Consider the following 15745-nt stretch of genomic DNA (forward strand, 5'->3'; position numbering starts at 1 on the left):
AGAAAGAGAGTAAGTGGCATCTGTTGTTTGGTAGTAAGGTCTGTCTCTTGCACAAAAGAGACACAACATTCCTGTTTATCACCTCTGGTTTCTACTTCATACAGGAAAAGCACACGTCTAAAAACTCACAGATTGAAATACTTGCTGTTCATCATTATTTGAAGTGGCAAAACCACGGCGACATCAGCTGCATTCCAACAGATTGTATTTGTTTGTGTCTGTTACATTTTCAGGGTGCTAATTGCTTTGAATCACTCCCTGTGTTGTGTTTTCAGCACGAAGTACCTGTGGGAAGGCACATTTCCATAAATAGGGTTAATTCAAAGCAACAATCCTCAGTAGGATTTGGTTTTACAGTGTGTAATGCTGGGACAAAGGATGTTCTATTGGAGTTCTAATAGACGTGTTGATTTTACTTTCATTTCTTCCATTTCTGATGGGAATTCTTGAGAGATGGTGGTCACTGAAGCATTGCAGCACAGCTCTTTGGCTCCTGTCTGGTTTTACATTCAAATCCCAGGGATATACATGTGGTTCTGATAAGCTTATAAGCATGTTCAGCGAGGCTTGGAACAACCAGGGCTAGTGGAAGGTGGCATGATGAGGTTACTCAGAGTCAAGACATGGCTCTTCACCAGTTACCCTTTGCCCAAGGTGTCTGTTGATGCAAAGCCATTGGAGAAGACTTCTGCTCTCACCCTGTCACCAAGACTTCTCTGTGCTGGTGTTTGCATTAAAGCACACATAGGGAAAAGTGCAGTTCTGCTTCCTATGCAACCTCTCTCAAAGCTTCCTTCACTTTGCAGTATATAATGGTTGCTTCCAAGTGTATTCCTTCTAGACCACCTGCTACATGGGGTGTTTTTAGAGTGAGTACAGCGTATTGTAAACCAACACTTAGGAGAAACACTCACAATACAACAGAGCAACAAGAGGAAACGCGCGTTCTGGATGCAGTAACTGAAAAAGAGCAAACCAACACAAGTTCTCCAAAGTCCTCCAAGGTATCCTATGCAAACTGTATAGGGTCCCTTCCTCTGCTGGTGTGAGGAGCTGTGCTATGCGTGAAATGGAACATATCTTTCCCCCTTATTCATCTGTTCATACACACACAGACGTGTGTGTGTATGTGCATACATGAATTTATAGACATGCATTTATAAGCTAAGATGCCCTTTTACATTATTCTTTTCAGAAGAGCAAGGTTGGGAGAAAGTCAGTAAATCTTTCCCTATGAAGAGAGGCTTTTAAATGAGTCACATTCTCCCACATAGGGCAGTTGGTGAATCAATGGGAAAATGAGGTAATGTCCTGGACAGAAATGTCAAGGTGTTTCTAAACTGCTGCATTCTGGCTGAAGAACTCTGGGCAGCTTCTCTCTCTTCTAAACTAAAGACTGAAGACAGAGAGAAGATGCAACTTCTCTGCCCCTTGAACTGGGCAGTTTTCTGAATGCTAACACTTGCAGAGGCTTTACTTGGTTTTATGCAATGAGGTGAGGCAAAAGAGTACTCCTTTCCTACAGGTGTGTGCAGGTTGATCCACATCAGGGAGACAGCAGTTCACAGCAGCAATGCCTTTCTATCCCAGGTTGTAATGAGCAAAAGTAAATGCTTATCCTCAGTTCCTCCACCCTTGGGCTGGACTTTGGGCTGGGCCTGTCTCCATATCCCAGCTTTCTAAGAAATATGGGAAGGTGTTTTTGGAGACTAGAGCAAGAACTGGTTTACCTCAAGAGCAGGTCAAAAGACACTTCCTAAAGACATGCCCTTACTGGAGCTCAGATAGGTGTTTCACATGGTAGTCATCACCCAAATTGCCAGGGGCATATGATTAACTCAAGTTATCCCAAAATAACCTCGTGTTTTCATTAAGTTACTGGCATGTATGCACAGGACAGTGGTGAAAACAACTGTAGCTGTTTGTCATCTTGGGTTCTAACTTACCTTTTTTCTATAGAAATACTGAAGCCTGATTGCTCCCATATACCTGAAATACTTCAAGGAAGTGCTTTTTCCCAATACAAACTAGTGAGGGGTTTATCACATGAAAGTTTTCATCCCTGGTCTTTTCTACAGGATATAGAGCACAGCCAAGGGCGGCCATGGCCTGTGTGGTGTAGAGTAAGCAGCAGCTTCATCATCATCCATCATCATTCAGCATATCCAGTGAGCCCCCTGTAAGGTGTAATTGCTGGATGCTGTGAGGTGGCAGCTTGGGTTGCTGCTTGCTTAGAAATGAACTTGGGGTTACTCCCTATCCCAAGACTTAAATTTCTCCAACCTACCACTGTGATGTTCATTCATGTCACCCATGGAGTGATGGAAGGCTCAGTGAGGTATTGCTGGGTTTAAGAAACGAACAATTTCCCTATGGGCTTCGAGTGACCAAGAAAACAAAGGATTCAAAGGAAAGCAAAGTATTTCTCCACCCAGTGGTGATTAATTGTTATCTGTTCTCTTTGAAGGATGCTTCAGCTGTAACTGGTGAGGTGGCTGGTTTTAACATTATATGTCATTGTCACCATCAGTGTTACTCAACAGCCGTTTTCTCCCTTCCTTTCTTCTTCCTTTTTTTCCTTCTCTGCTGTTTTTTCCTCCATATTATCTTCAGACTGGTATCTTTCAGGACTGCCCCTCCATGCACAGTCTCTGGTTGGTGGAGAACGGGTCTCCCCTTCAATACACAAACTCCGGCAGCATCGCCCGCTGGGGCGCACACAGTCTGCTCCCCTTCCCCAGAATGCCCAGGCTCTCCAGCAGTTAGTGATCCAGCAGCAGCACCAGCAGTTCTTGGAGAAACACAAACAGCAATTTCAGCAGCAGCAACTGCACATCAACAAGGTAGGCATGATGCTCTTAAAGTCTGGTTTTGCCTCATACACCATTGATAGCAACTCTGGGCAGTGCTACTAGAGAGTTTCTTGTGTGGTAATGTGTATGTGGTTTTTACCTCCGTCACCAGATGGCCTTCATCCTTGAACCTCTTCTTCATGAAATACATCAGCAAGGATGTGGGCATCCATTGCCAAAGTTTGGGGCTGTTCAGCCTGGAGAGGAGAAGCAGTGTGGAGACCTCAGAGCCGCTTCCAGTGTCTGACAGGGCCTACAGGGATGCTGGAGAGGGATTCTTCATCAGGGACTGTAGGGATAGGACAAGGAGTGATGGGTTCAAACTGAAATAGGGGAAGTTCAGGTTAAATATGAGGCAGAAGTTCTTCCCTGTGAGGGTGCTGAGGTGCTGGCACAGGGTGCCCAAAGAAGTGGTGAATGCTCCATCCCTGGCAGTGTTCAAGGCCAGGCTGGACAGAGCCTTGGGTGGCATGCTCTAGTGGAAGGTGTCCCTGCCTGTGGCAAGAGGTTGGAACTGGGTGATCTTGAGGTCCTTTCCAAGCCAAATCATTCCGTGATTCCATGAAGGCAAGGATCAATACCTCTGTGGTATAGTGGAAAGGCAGTACAGTTCAGACTTGTGGCTTTAATACTGAGCATTACTGTGCATCCTGCAGAGGTTGTTTTGAATAGATCAGCTAGTTCTGATCCAAAACTTGCTTTGAAGGAAGCAAGCACTACATTAATTAGAATCATAGAATAATTAGGGTTGGAAAGGACCTTAAGATCATCTAGTTTCAACCCCCCTGCCACGGGCAGGGACACCTCACACTAAACCATGCCACCCAAGGCTCTGTCCAACCTGTCTCGCTTTCTCTAAATCCCTTGGAGGACATTCCATTCTATGAAATGGAATACATGTATTCCATTCCATTCTATGATTTGACATCGCAGAGCACCATTCACTGGAGCACAGATTTGTGCAATTGCTTTGTAGCCAAAAGCATCTGTCTGGGCATCTCAGTAATGCAGTGAAGCTGCAACAAGCTGCTTTGAGATCACTGCATCCAGTATCCATTTAAAAAGACAAAATATAACCTCATAGTTTAGCCTATGGGAAGGTAAAACTCACCTTTTAGGTACAAGAGGTCTGCTCACAAATGGTATGGATGGAGCTGTGATGTTTTACGTGAGCTGAGGTTGACCCCTAGGGTTACAGAAGGCACAGTCTGTTGATAGATGTGCACTATGAAAAGGCTGTTGGGGAAGGGGGAAATGGTTTCTCATCAGGGTGATATTTTTCTGACTCTGCTGGCCCATGCTGTTTTGAACCTTTCTAAAGGCTTTTCTGAAAGAGTTTCTTTCAGAAGCAAGCAGTAGTAGATTTCAGGCTTGGGAGGACAAGTTTGGTGGCAGGAGGACCTCTCGCATCGCTGCACTTTCATTGATGGCAGAGGTTCCTCCAAATGTTTCCACTCTTTCAGTCCTGTTAGAAAATACAACTCCTGAGATGTAAAAGCCCCACACAACAAAACCCAACTCCACACAACTCCCTCCCCCCCAAAACACACTTTGTTTATAGACTCAAGCTAAGGCAGGATGATTACACAAGTTACTGACGTCAATCATGTACTTCTGGAGAGCTGCCACCGCGCACCACTTGTGCCAGCCCTGGCCCTCATTCAGCCCTGCACGCTGGGGTGGTAGGGAGCTGCTGCTGCCCTAGAAACCCCCTTTACCTCCCTCTAAATGCTCTTTGTGAGCAGGAGGGTTGGCTGTGGGGTGCTAGGTAGGGTTTCTTTGTTCAGCAATAGATGTCAGCTCAGCGGTTGGTTTGTTTGAGGTTTTGGAGGTTTATGCCGTCGCCAGCACTTGTAAGCAGCCAAAGCCTTTGCCATGACGTACCCACTGAACTCATTGAGACTTTCACTTGGACCTCCCAGGCGCTGGAGCCCTGCAGCCCTCTGAATTTCAGCTTTGTTCGAGCCGTGATCCATCACATCCATAAGCAGAGGCAAGGCGGGAAGCAGGGGGAGTGTCATGAAACTGATTGCACAGGGGCGATTTTCCCTGTTGTCTGATTTATAGAACCAAGGAGTTAAAATCATTTTGGTCCTAGCGCTGTGTGCGTGTGGCAAATTTATCCCGTGGGATAGCATCCAAGCGCTGACATGGAAAAAGACTTTTCCCAGATGCGCGGATATTTTAAGAGCCTTGTGTGTAGGAGAGTTAAGGGCACAACTAAAAATAAGGGAAGAGATTGCTGCCTTTTAATTATTAGCAAAACTGTCAGCACTGTGTTAAGGTTGGGGTTGGATTTCCTGTAAATAACACCGAGGCTGCTTTCAATTGCTTTTGGGTTTTTCCAAACTTGAAGGTTTTGGCCTTAAACTTCCCCTTTTAGGTGTCAGCATTAGATGACATCTTTGAGAAGGTCGCAGCCAAAACAAGTCATGCTGTTTCCAAGAAGGCAACTAAGGAAAAATGGGTTGTTTTCTTCCTGATTAAGAATAATCCTAATGGGGATTTGGCTGTGAAGACTCCGTGTTGGAGCAATAACTTGGAATTGGACACATGAGGACAGGGCGGGTGGCTGGGTAGGGAAAGAGAGCACAGAGGGATGTGTTGCATAGGTTGGGTCCAAAGGAGGGATGGGGCTTCCCTGGGGTGACTCCCATGGGTGCAGTCCCTTCCAGCATGGGGTCTGAAGTCCCTGCTCTGCCACTGTCAGCAGCAAATTGAGGATTGCTTGACTGCAGTGAAGCACATGGTTCATCCCATTCAGGAGCTTCTTACTGGTGTCCAGGCTGGGACCCTGCTCGTGGTGGTCTTGTTGTCATCTGGTGGTGACATTTACTTTAAGGAGGGGGAAAGAACTCCGTGCACCCATTCCGTTAAAAAAATGGGGTCACATGCCATGTGGAAATGAAAAGAGCATTATTGAAGTTGTCAAGCTGAGCACTTGAGTTAGGGCATGGGATTAGAGAAGTTCCCCATGAAGGCCTTTCTTACATTTTCTTCTTTCTGCATCTTTTTGATCCAGTTTTTGGTGATTAACTGGGTTCTGAACTTATTGCAGAGAAGGGTAAGAATGAGGCTGCTCTCTGGTGGTGTGATGCCTTGGAGTGAGAGAGAGAAAGAAGGGACCTTAAGGCTAATGCAGTTTGACGCTGTGGCAGGGAATTGGCTTTCTCCCCTCTGCCACAGAGCCACGTCCCACTGAGTGGATCCAGCTTGCGGTGGGACGCTCATGTTCTCCATATTGTTTGCAGGACAAGGAAACAGAGCTTTGAGCCGCAGAGATTTGTTTGCACACCTAAACCATCGCATCTTAACATCAGCCACATCATATGGAAAGCCCTATCCAGTGAGGTTTCATAATCTCTGCCCCAGCTGTGCATTTGATGGCATGGAGCAGCTTTGCCATCAAGTCATCGCCAACACAGATGTGCTAATATCTGCAGAGCACTCATGTGCTCACACTGCAAAACCCTGTGGAGAAATCAACTTTTTCTGCAGAATGAGGGTTTGGAACATTAAATGAGATTCTAGATAAGATAGTGAATCCCTGCTTGCAAACTGAGCTCTGTGCAGCCTTTGATTGGAATGAGGAATGTGCCCTAAACCAGTAAACTAAACAGCCCTGAAAATGAAAGCTATACATTAATCATAATCCCAGCCTGGTTTGGGTTGGAAGGGACCTTAAAGCTCATCCAGTTCCATCCCCTTGCCACATGGGTGTGCTGCTGTTTCCCACTTTTTTGCATTTCTAATGTTCAGCCCTCAGAAATGGGTTTTCCCCATGGACAAGAGGGCTTGTTTTGCCATAACAGAAGTATATGAGGCAATCCTCTGTGGCATTTAGAGATTGGCATTTTGTTGTGACAGGGAACATCATAAAGAAAGACCCTGTTCTCTGTGGTATTTTGAGTTACAAGTGTCAGCTTTGCAGCGTGATAGGTCTTGAAGCAGCAACACCCTTTCTAAAGAGAAATGCTCAAGAACACTCAACTTACTCTATGTAGTGAAAATGGGTGTTTTGGCTTTAGTCTTCTGGATGCCTTCACAAAGCCTTCCTAGAACAGGTAATCTCCTGTTCAGCCCTGAATTATATTCTTAAACTGATTAATTCTGAGCTTCTGTGGTCAAATGATGTTTCCTCTGAGTAACCCTTATTTCTAGCATGCTTTGGGAAGTGAGGTGTTTCTCCTGCTGGGCCATATATATGTATGACAACATATATACACCACGCTGTAGTGCCTGAACTTGTTTTGTGCAGCAGCATTGGGTGGATGCATTTTTATTAACACCTAGAATTTCATTTCACTGTTCCCTTATTTTCTTTTCCTTGGAATTTTCTTGGAATTTGTGATAGCAGAAAAATGCAGTGTGTTAGATTGTGCTAGCATGCAGGTAGGGCTCTTCCCCTTTGAAAGGTTTAAGGGAGTCTGGTTGGAATTCCCCAGACATAAACTTGGGATAGAACAGGTATTGAAAATGATCTCTGGAAAAGCTCCTTCAGCATTCCTGCTGTCTCGGTTGAACATGAAATGCCCTCCAGCAGGACACGAGGCACTTGACATTCATGTTGCTTGTGCATCAACGCACCTACTATTAGGGTGAAAATGCTGTTTAGGGTTTTGCCAGGAGCTGTTGTTCTGTGGGGTGTCTGTTGCTGCAGGGCTGGTGATGTCTAGATGTGTAGCTGATATAATCAACACACAACTCCAATTACTTAGAGAAGGGAAAGCAAACAGCTTTGGCTATTGCCAAGGTGTTTTCTTCTCGCTCCCTCTCCTTTTCGCATCCAGGCAGTCCCTGGTCTTTGATTAATTCCACTTGGGTTACTCCCTCTGGTCTAACCAGCACCCTCATGGTTCTTCCAGCAGGTAGGCTGCCTCAGACTAATAGCTTTTCCTGCTGTCTCATCTCTTCAGGGGCAAAAAAAACCCCAAGCAACCAACTGATAACAGATTATTCTAGGCTTGAGCTGCTGCAGAAAGCTCTGTCAGCTCCTTACTATGCCCAACTCGGCCTCTCCCCATCCTCCCTTATCAGCTCTTGGTTTTTCTTAGTCTATACAACTTAAAAATGAGAATCCAATGGGTACCTCACATGGGAGGAGTCATGTTGGTAGCTGTGTTGATAGCCAGAAGAGCAAGGCTTTTATTTCAGCTTTCCCAGCATTTAATTCAAGCCCCTAGCAATGTTTCCTGCAGATGTCTTATGGCTCTCTGCTATCACTTGAGCATCTCAGCCAGGGTACCAGCCCCCCACCACCTACCTCTCCATTCCTAGCCACATGCTTGACTCAAAACCAGCACTTTTTTGGCTGTTTGGATGCTTTTGAGCTGAGCCTTCACCATTATTTATTCCTGTCATTCTCATCAAAGCTGTGTCTCCAGTTATCCAGGGTTGTTCTCCCCTGAGTTTCTCTTTCGTTTCCAGAGGAGGAAAGTGAGGTTTCTGTTGGGTTCTGCACAGCATGGCATGGTCAGGGCCAAGAGATAGTCTGTCTGCTGGGATGCAGCCCAGCACCCTGGGGGATTCTGAGCTCAAGCACACACTGAAGCTGGGTCATGGGGAGTTTCTCCTCACCCAACACCTCCAAGTCCTTCTCCTCAGGACTGTTCCATCCAGTCACCCTCAGCCTGTGTTTGCGCTGGGGATTGCCCAACCCAGGGGCAGGACCTTGCCCTTGGCCTGGTTGAACCCCATGAGGTTCACATGGTCCCAGCTCTCCAGCTGGGAGAGGTCTCCGAGGTCTCTCTGGATCCCATCCCTTCCTTCCAGTGTATCAACCGTACCACACAGCTTGGTGCCATCAATAAACTTGCTGAGGGTGCATCAGTCCTGCTGTCCATGTGCCGACACAGATTTTGGTGCCTTAAATTGTCTTAAATTATATGAACACATGTTCATGAAATGGCAAAAATGGAAGGTTTTTAGGGAGTTCAGTGGGCCTGGAATGCACGTGCTCATGTATTGTATGGAATATGTTCCTACAAATGTGCTTGCTTTGCAGAATTGTCCTTTTAGAAGGACAATAAGGTTGCAGCAGGTAGAACAAATGCCATACCAAGAGATTCACTTTGTACTGGGAGAGCAAACTGAATGTTTTAGAATATCCCTGTCATTGACCACTTGAGCTTTCAATCTTCAGAATGTTTTAAATTTCATTTTTACATTTATATGGAGTTGGAATAATTTAAAACCTCTAGGGAATTACACTGCTGCTCATTTCCATCGCATTTGACAAAGGCAGTTTAAGTTCTTTTCCCAGCAATTACCTTGTGTAGTTCGTAAGTGCAAAAGGTATTAAATTCAAAGCTGGAGACCTTGGGTCCAAGCAGGAAAAGAAAGCAGCAGAAGGTAATTTATCATGGTTTAATTAGCTTTAAAACAGATTCAGTTCATCAAGCCTAAGAGAGCTTAATATTGATGGAAGAACTTTCTTTAGCTTAATGTGGTTTAGTTACCCAATGAGTACCACATTGGATGGGGGGAGTTGGGTGGGTGAAAAGGTACTTCTCACCTTGAGAAGTTTGGATCCCTGAATCCTTTAGGTTGGCAGGAACCTTGTGAGATCATTTAGTCCAATGTCCCTCCTTGAGCAGGATCAGCTGGAGCAGGTTGCCCAAGATCATATGCAGTTGGGTTTTGAATATCTCCAAGGATGGAGACTCCACAATGCCTATGAGCAACCTGTTGGACCACTCTCACAGTGAAAAATGCATTTCTTGTGTTCAGAAGGAATTTAATGTGGTTTAATTTGTGCCCGTTGCCTCTTGTTCCATCATCTGAGGGCAACCCATCAGGCCCCATGGATTTATGTATTCCCCAGAGTTTTTGAGTTCTCCCAAAACCTGGTGGCCATCCACCAAAGGCTAAGTCTTCCTTGCTCCAGAATTTCCTCTTGAGATTCCTGAGGGATGGCCTTGCTGGAAGAGAAGGCTTTAAGTACCATGGCCTTTTCTATGTCATTTGTCACCAGGTCCATTCAACAGCAGGCCCATGAATTCCCTTGTCTTACTCTTTTCTTTCTTGATACCGTTCAAATGCCTTGCCAGATTCAACTCCAGGTTCCCTTTGGTTTTCTTAACACCATACAAACAAGATCAGATAGCAACTCTCTACTTCTCTTGGTGTCACCTCTCCTGCTTCCAGCTCTTGTACAGTGCCTGGTTATATCTTGAGTTCACTTAGAAGCAACCTGCTCATCCATGTAGGCCTTCTGCAACTTGTGCTTGCTTTCTAACTAGTTGGGATGGATCTTTCATGATCTTGTAGAATCCCTGAGTATCAGCCAGCAGCCCTGGACCCCACTAGTCTCCAGGGATGTATCCCATGGGACTCTTCCAAGCAGATTCGTGAAGAGACCAGAGTCTGCTTTCCTGAAATCCAGGGCTGTGGTCCTGCTTTTTGCCCTGTTCCCTCCCCTTCAGATCTTCAACTCCACCATCTCATGGTGGCTGAAGCCAGTGCCGACTCTGTGCCTTCCATATCCCCAAAGAGTCCTTCCTTGTTTGTAAGTGTCGGGTCCAAGGAGGCCACATTCCTCATTGGCATCTTGATCACCTGTGTCAGGACATCACCATCAGTGCACTCAAATCTTCTCACTGGCTTGAGCTGTCTTGTCCTTTCAGCAGATAGCAGAGTGGGTAAAGCCCCCAAGACGGGACCTGTGAAAGTGAGGCTTCTTCTGCATGCTTGATGAAGGCCTCATCTAGTAGATCTACCTGACTGGGAGGTCTTACAGCAGTCTGCCCACCTCAAGAGTGCTCATCTTGGTCTGTCCACTTCTTTAAGCTCTTGGCTGATGCTGCCCAAAGAAGCTGTCTGTGGCTGCCCCATCCCTGGCAGTGTTCAAGGCCAGGTTGGACACAGGGGCTTGGAGCAACCTGCTCTAGTGGAAGGTGTCCCTGCCCATGGCAGGGGGCTGGAACTGGATGAGCTTTAAGGTCCTTTCCAACAGAAACCAGTCAGGAATTCTGTGGCTCCAGATCCATACCAAAACACAGAGCTCCATGTATTCCTGCTCCTCCCTCACATAAAGGGCAGCTTCCCCTCCTCACATTCCCAGCCTGTCCTTCCTAAAAACCCTAAACAGGATGTCAATCAGTACAAAACCACTGGCTCTTGTTACTAAAAGGTGGATGCTGGGGTTGGGAGGTGTCAAAAGAGGGGTGGGCTGCATCCCCTGTCAGTTGGGGATTTGAACCCTGCAGGGGCTTGCCTTAAGCTTGTAGGCAAGATAATGCCCTTCTGGGCGTCCTGCTCCTCTCAGGAATCAAGACATCCAAGATACAGTAATTCACCACGTACTGAAAACCTGTGGCCCTGTGTTCCAGTGCTCCAAAGTTAAAGGTTTTGAGCCTCAGTTATTTGAGATCGTCTGCTGGAGCTATGAACAACTTCTTGCTGTCCCCACTGTGATCCTTGATGGCAATTAATCCTTTATATTGCCACTCTTTGCCTGAATCTGCTTTGTATAGGGCTGCTGAAGTTACATGGCGGAGTCTCTCTCCCTGCACTTGAGGAAAAGGGCTTAGTTTCAGGTTTGAGCCATGGTTCTTCAAAGAGCAAGTTACTTACAAGTAGTCCCTCTTTCTGCATGTGTTCAGTAACTGTGTTTTGATTCAGCTTTATTTGATTTAAAATCAATATTGCTTTTCATACCAGTGACCTAATCCTTACTAAAGCTCTTCCCTGACAGCTTTCAAGGTTCAGCAGCTTCTTTATAAGCCTAGGAAGTGGGTTCAGGCTAAGCCCTTTTCAGGCAAGGAAATGGATTTATTTACCTGTGCTGGATTTAAAGACAGTTCATGGTTTTGGATTGGGCTTTTACCCAAATAGGAATCAGGAGCAGTCTGAGAGTGAGAAGTGTGAATTTTACCTTCATTAAGTCTGAGCCTGTGTGAATTATAGTGAAAACTCTGTTGTTCCCTTGGATTTAGTAGCTGCTTTCAGGGAAGTTCACCATCTCTAGTTAGGAAAGTCTGGCTGGAATGGGCACTTCTCTTGTGGATCACTTCTGTACAGATGTGCTAAGTTGAGTGTCCTCAGCTTCCTCTTATCTCAGGAGAGTGACAAAGAGGAATCCTTATGAAAGCCTCTCAATTGACAGGTAAAATTGAGGGGTGATTCAAAGAGACACTGGGAAAACAAGGTAGCAGAAAGTCTCTTAGAGTGTCTGGTTCTCTGTGTGTCTGTAAATGGAGTAGCATCCATAGGTGTGTAGGCACAAGAGGTTCTTACTTCTTAAGAGGGAAAATCGAGTGGAAAATGAAGACTCGTCATTACCTGGGAGACAGGAATTCATAGCTCTTAATGGTGAGGTTGCCCTGACTTTTCTCTTGAGCAGTTGTTCTGGACCTCATTTATGAGCTAAAAGCTATAATTCCCAATTGCTCTTCCATGAATTGTGTTCTTTGAGGAGAACAGAGTGAACTTTACCTCTGGGGAGTTGCAGTTTATTTATCTCTTCATCTCTGGGTTCTTATTCTCAGATTATATCAAAACCTAATGAACCAGCTCGCCAGCATGAAAGCCACCCTGAGGAGACAGAAGAAGAGTTACGGGAACACCAAGCCCTTTTGGAGGAGCCATACAGCGACAGAGTTGCAAGCCAAAAGGAGGCCCCAGGCTTGGCCAACATGGTGCAAGTGAAGCAAGAACCCATCGAGAGTGATGAGGAGGAAGCAGAGCCGCAGCAGGAGCTGGAGTCTGGGCAGAGGCAGGCTGAGCAGGAGCTGCTCTTCCGTCAGGTGAGCTTGCAACACACCATGCTTGGGACTTGGTTCTTTGCAGAAGGTTGGTTGGTTCTTGGTACTCACCTTATACTGCTCTGGGGTGAGAGGCTTTCTTCCCTGTGAGGGTGCTGAGGTGCTAGCACAGGGTGCCCAGGGAAGCTCTAGCTGCCCCATCCCGGGCAGTGTTCAAGGCCAGGTTGGACACAGGGGCTTGGAGCAAGAAGGTGTCCATGCCCATGGCAGGGGGTTGGAACTGGATGAACTTTAAGTTCCTTTCCAACCCAAACCGTTCTATGACTCTGTGATAAGCTAAGGGCAGCCAGCTTTTGAAGACTGGCTACATAAAGAAACATGCAGGTTAAATCAGTCACCACATCAACTCAGAAGTCCCAGGGAGAATCTGGATCCGCTGCACCTAATGCAATGTGTTTGCAGCCACTGAACCACTTTCTGTTTCTTTGGGAAGACAAGTGTGGTTCAATTGCTACAGAGGATTTTAGTTTGGTTTTATGTTTAAAAACAAATGGACTGCCCAAGAGAAGGGCTAGTGAAGGGAAAAGGGGACAAGATCCATGGGAGGGGGTTCCTTCTTCAGAGCTAGAGTTCCTAGAGACCTCACCGTTCTCACTTTTGAGGGTAAGCACTGGAGGCTTATGGATTGCAGGTGATAAATCCAAGAACAGCATAACACAGAGTAATCTTCTCAGTTACATGGCAGTCTCCCAAAGTCTGCCTGTTGTTGTAGCAGTAATGAAGGTAATTCTCCTACGGCATCAGTGCTCTGCTCATCTTTACAGCCTTCAGCACTGACAGCCCTGCATAACCCCTGCCCAGGATCTGCAGCCAAGAGCAGATTGCTGTAGCCATGCCAGGTTGTAGGAGCAGCCCTCAGCTAGGGAAAATGGACTTGTGCCAGCTTAGCAGCTGCAGTGTTTGGGAATCAGGTGCAAATGAGTTGCTCCATGAAGTCATCTGCATCTTGCTGCTCTGCCTTCTTCCCATCACTGTAGAGCTGACTTGTGGAGCTGCTGTTGTTCCTCAGATACTAGGTTTGGTTCCTTTATCTTCAGAGCAGTGCTGCCTTGAAGGATCAGTGCCATGGATAACCATGCTTGTTCGAATTGTTATTTGATTTATGCAGTCACATCCAAGCCTCATTGCCTTAGTGAATAAATAAATACATAAAACAAATGTCATTTGAACAACATTAGCAGAAGGTATCCCTGCCTGTGACAGGGGCTTGGAACTGAATGAGCTTTAAGGTCCCTTCCAACCCAAACCATTCCATGATTCTATACCTCCTTCTTTTCCCCACAGCAAGCCCTTCTGTTGGAGCAGCAACGGATCCACCAGCTGAGGAACTACCAGGCGTCGCTGGAGGCAGCTGGCATGCCTGTCTCCTTCGGAGGCCATCGGCCCCTGTCCCGTGCCCAGTCCTCACCCGCCTCGGCCACCTTCCCAATGTCTGTACAGGAGCCACCCACTAAGCCAAGGTTCACAACAGGTAACGTTTTGGGACACTAGAGGCTAAAGCAGTAGGGTTGGTGTTACCATTTTGCCTTAATGTTGCGCTTTTCTGCCATGTCCCTGCAAAGCCATCTGTGTCTCGGCTGTGTTTGGGGTTCCATAGCATCCTGTCGTCTTCAAGGATAAGTGTCAGTTGCCTTACACCCTGTTGTCTTGCTTGTGCATTCTGCAGAGGGACAGACAGCTTACAGTCCAGACAGCAAATAACAAGAGAAGCAAGCACAGTACTTTAATTATGGATCTCCCTCCAGAAAAACACAAGTCATATGCTGTGACAAAGCTGATTTAGATGCAAGGCAAGAGAGAGGTAGTGTACTGACAAAGGACAGTGTGCCAATTGCAGTATCTGATGGCTGTATCAGGTCCCTGTGCAACTCCATGCCGTAAGTTATCCACTCCAGGCTTTGTGCCAGTCTACCCGTCCTTCTGTAACACAGCCTCTGCCAGGGAGTCTGTGTCTATAGGTTAGCACAAATGAGATTATCCCAGTTTTAGCAGGGATAGAGGTATTTTTTCCTTAGTAGCTGGTGCAGTGCTGTGATTTGGCTTTAGCCTCAGGATAATGCTGACAGCACACTGATGTTTTGGTTGCTTCTCTAAATCAAGGACTTTTCAGTGTCTCATGCTTTACCAGTGAGAAGGGGAACAAGAAGCTGGGGGGGGACCCAAACTAGCCAGAGGGATATTCCATGCAACAGCACATCATTCCCAAGTGTATAAACTGGGAGGAGTTAGCTGGGAGCCACTGATTGCTGCTCAGGTCGGATGGGTATAGGTCAGTGGGTGGTGAGCAGTTCTATTGTGCATCACTTGTGTTTACTGGGTTTTATTTATCTCTCCCTTTTTCACATTACTGGTATTATTATAGCAGAATCGTTGTTGTTATAACAAGTCCAGAGGAGGCCATGGAGCTGCTGCGAGGGCTGGAGCAGCTCTGCTCTGGAGCCAGGCTGAGAGAGCTGGGCTGGTTCAGCCTGGAGAAGAGAAGGCTCCTTAAGGGGAGTCCTTAGAGCAGCTCCAGTGCCTAAAGGGGCTACAGGAAACCTGGAGAGGGGCTTTGGACAAGGGCCTGTAGGGACAGGACAAGGGGAATGGCTTTAACCTGCCAGAACAGGGGAGACTGAGATGAGCTCTTAGGCAGAAGATCTTCCCTGTGAGGGTGCTGAGGCGCTGGCCCAGGGTGCCCAGAGAAGCTGTGGCTGCCCCATCCCTGGCAGTGTTCAAGGCCAGGTTGGACACAGGGGCTTGGAGCAACCTGCTCTAGTGGAAGGTGTCCCTGCCCATGGCAGGGGTTTGGAACTGGATGAGCTTTAAGGTCCCTTCCAACACAAACCAGGCTGGAATGCTATTATTATTAGAGTTAATTTCAATAATCTGTTCTTAATCTCAGCCTGTGGCCTTTACTCTTCCATTTCTCCTCTCCATCCTACTGCCGGGGGCAGGGGAGACATGAGTGAGCAGCTGTGTGGTACTTAGTTGCTGGCTGGGGTTAAATCACAATTGCAGAGCCCCATCCTGACAGCCAGCTTTTTGTCCCCCAAAATCCTTTCTGTCTATTCAGTAGGCTTAGTAAGAGATGAAGTTAATTTATGTGCAGCTTTCCAATTCCTATGTTATGTGATTAGGAGGATGTGT

At 46.6% G+C, this 15745-nt stretch overlaps 1 protein-coding gene across 14 annotated transcripts in view; it reads left to right on the forward strand.

The window, feature by feature from the left end:
- The window catches only part of HDAC4 (histone deacetylase 4), a 214718-nt gene that overhangs the window by 149099 nt on the left and 49874 nt on the right, over positions 1–15745 (forward strand). For 12 of the 14 annotated variants that reach the window (XM_057421971.1, XM_057421999.1, XM_057421989.1 and 9 more), the window contains 3 exons: positions 2614–2843; positions 12341–12598; positions 13901–14087. In XM_057421971.1, coding sequence (XP_057277954.1) covers positions 2614–2843; positions 12341–12598; positions 13901–14087 — 675 coding nt within the window. The remainder of the gene's footprint in view (positions 1–2613; positions 2844–12340; positions 12599–13900; positions 14088–15745) is intronic. The other 2 variants (XM_057422060.1, XM_057422069.1) reach the window with 1 other exon arrangement.

This window comes from Pezoporus wallicus, unplaced genomic scaffold, assembly GCF_028554395.1.
Source record: "Pezoporus wallicus isolate ANWC-B61680 ecotype Strahan unplaced genomic scaffold, APGP_CSIRO_Pwel_v1 contig_3488, whole genome shotgun sequence".
Taxonomy (NCBI): Eukaryota; Metazoa; Chordata; class Aves; order Psittaciformes; family Psittacidae; genus Pezoporus; species Pezoporus wallicus.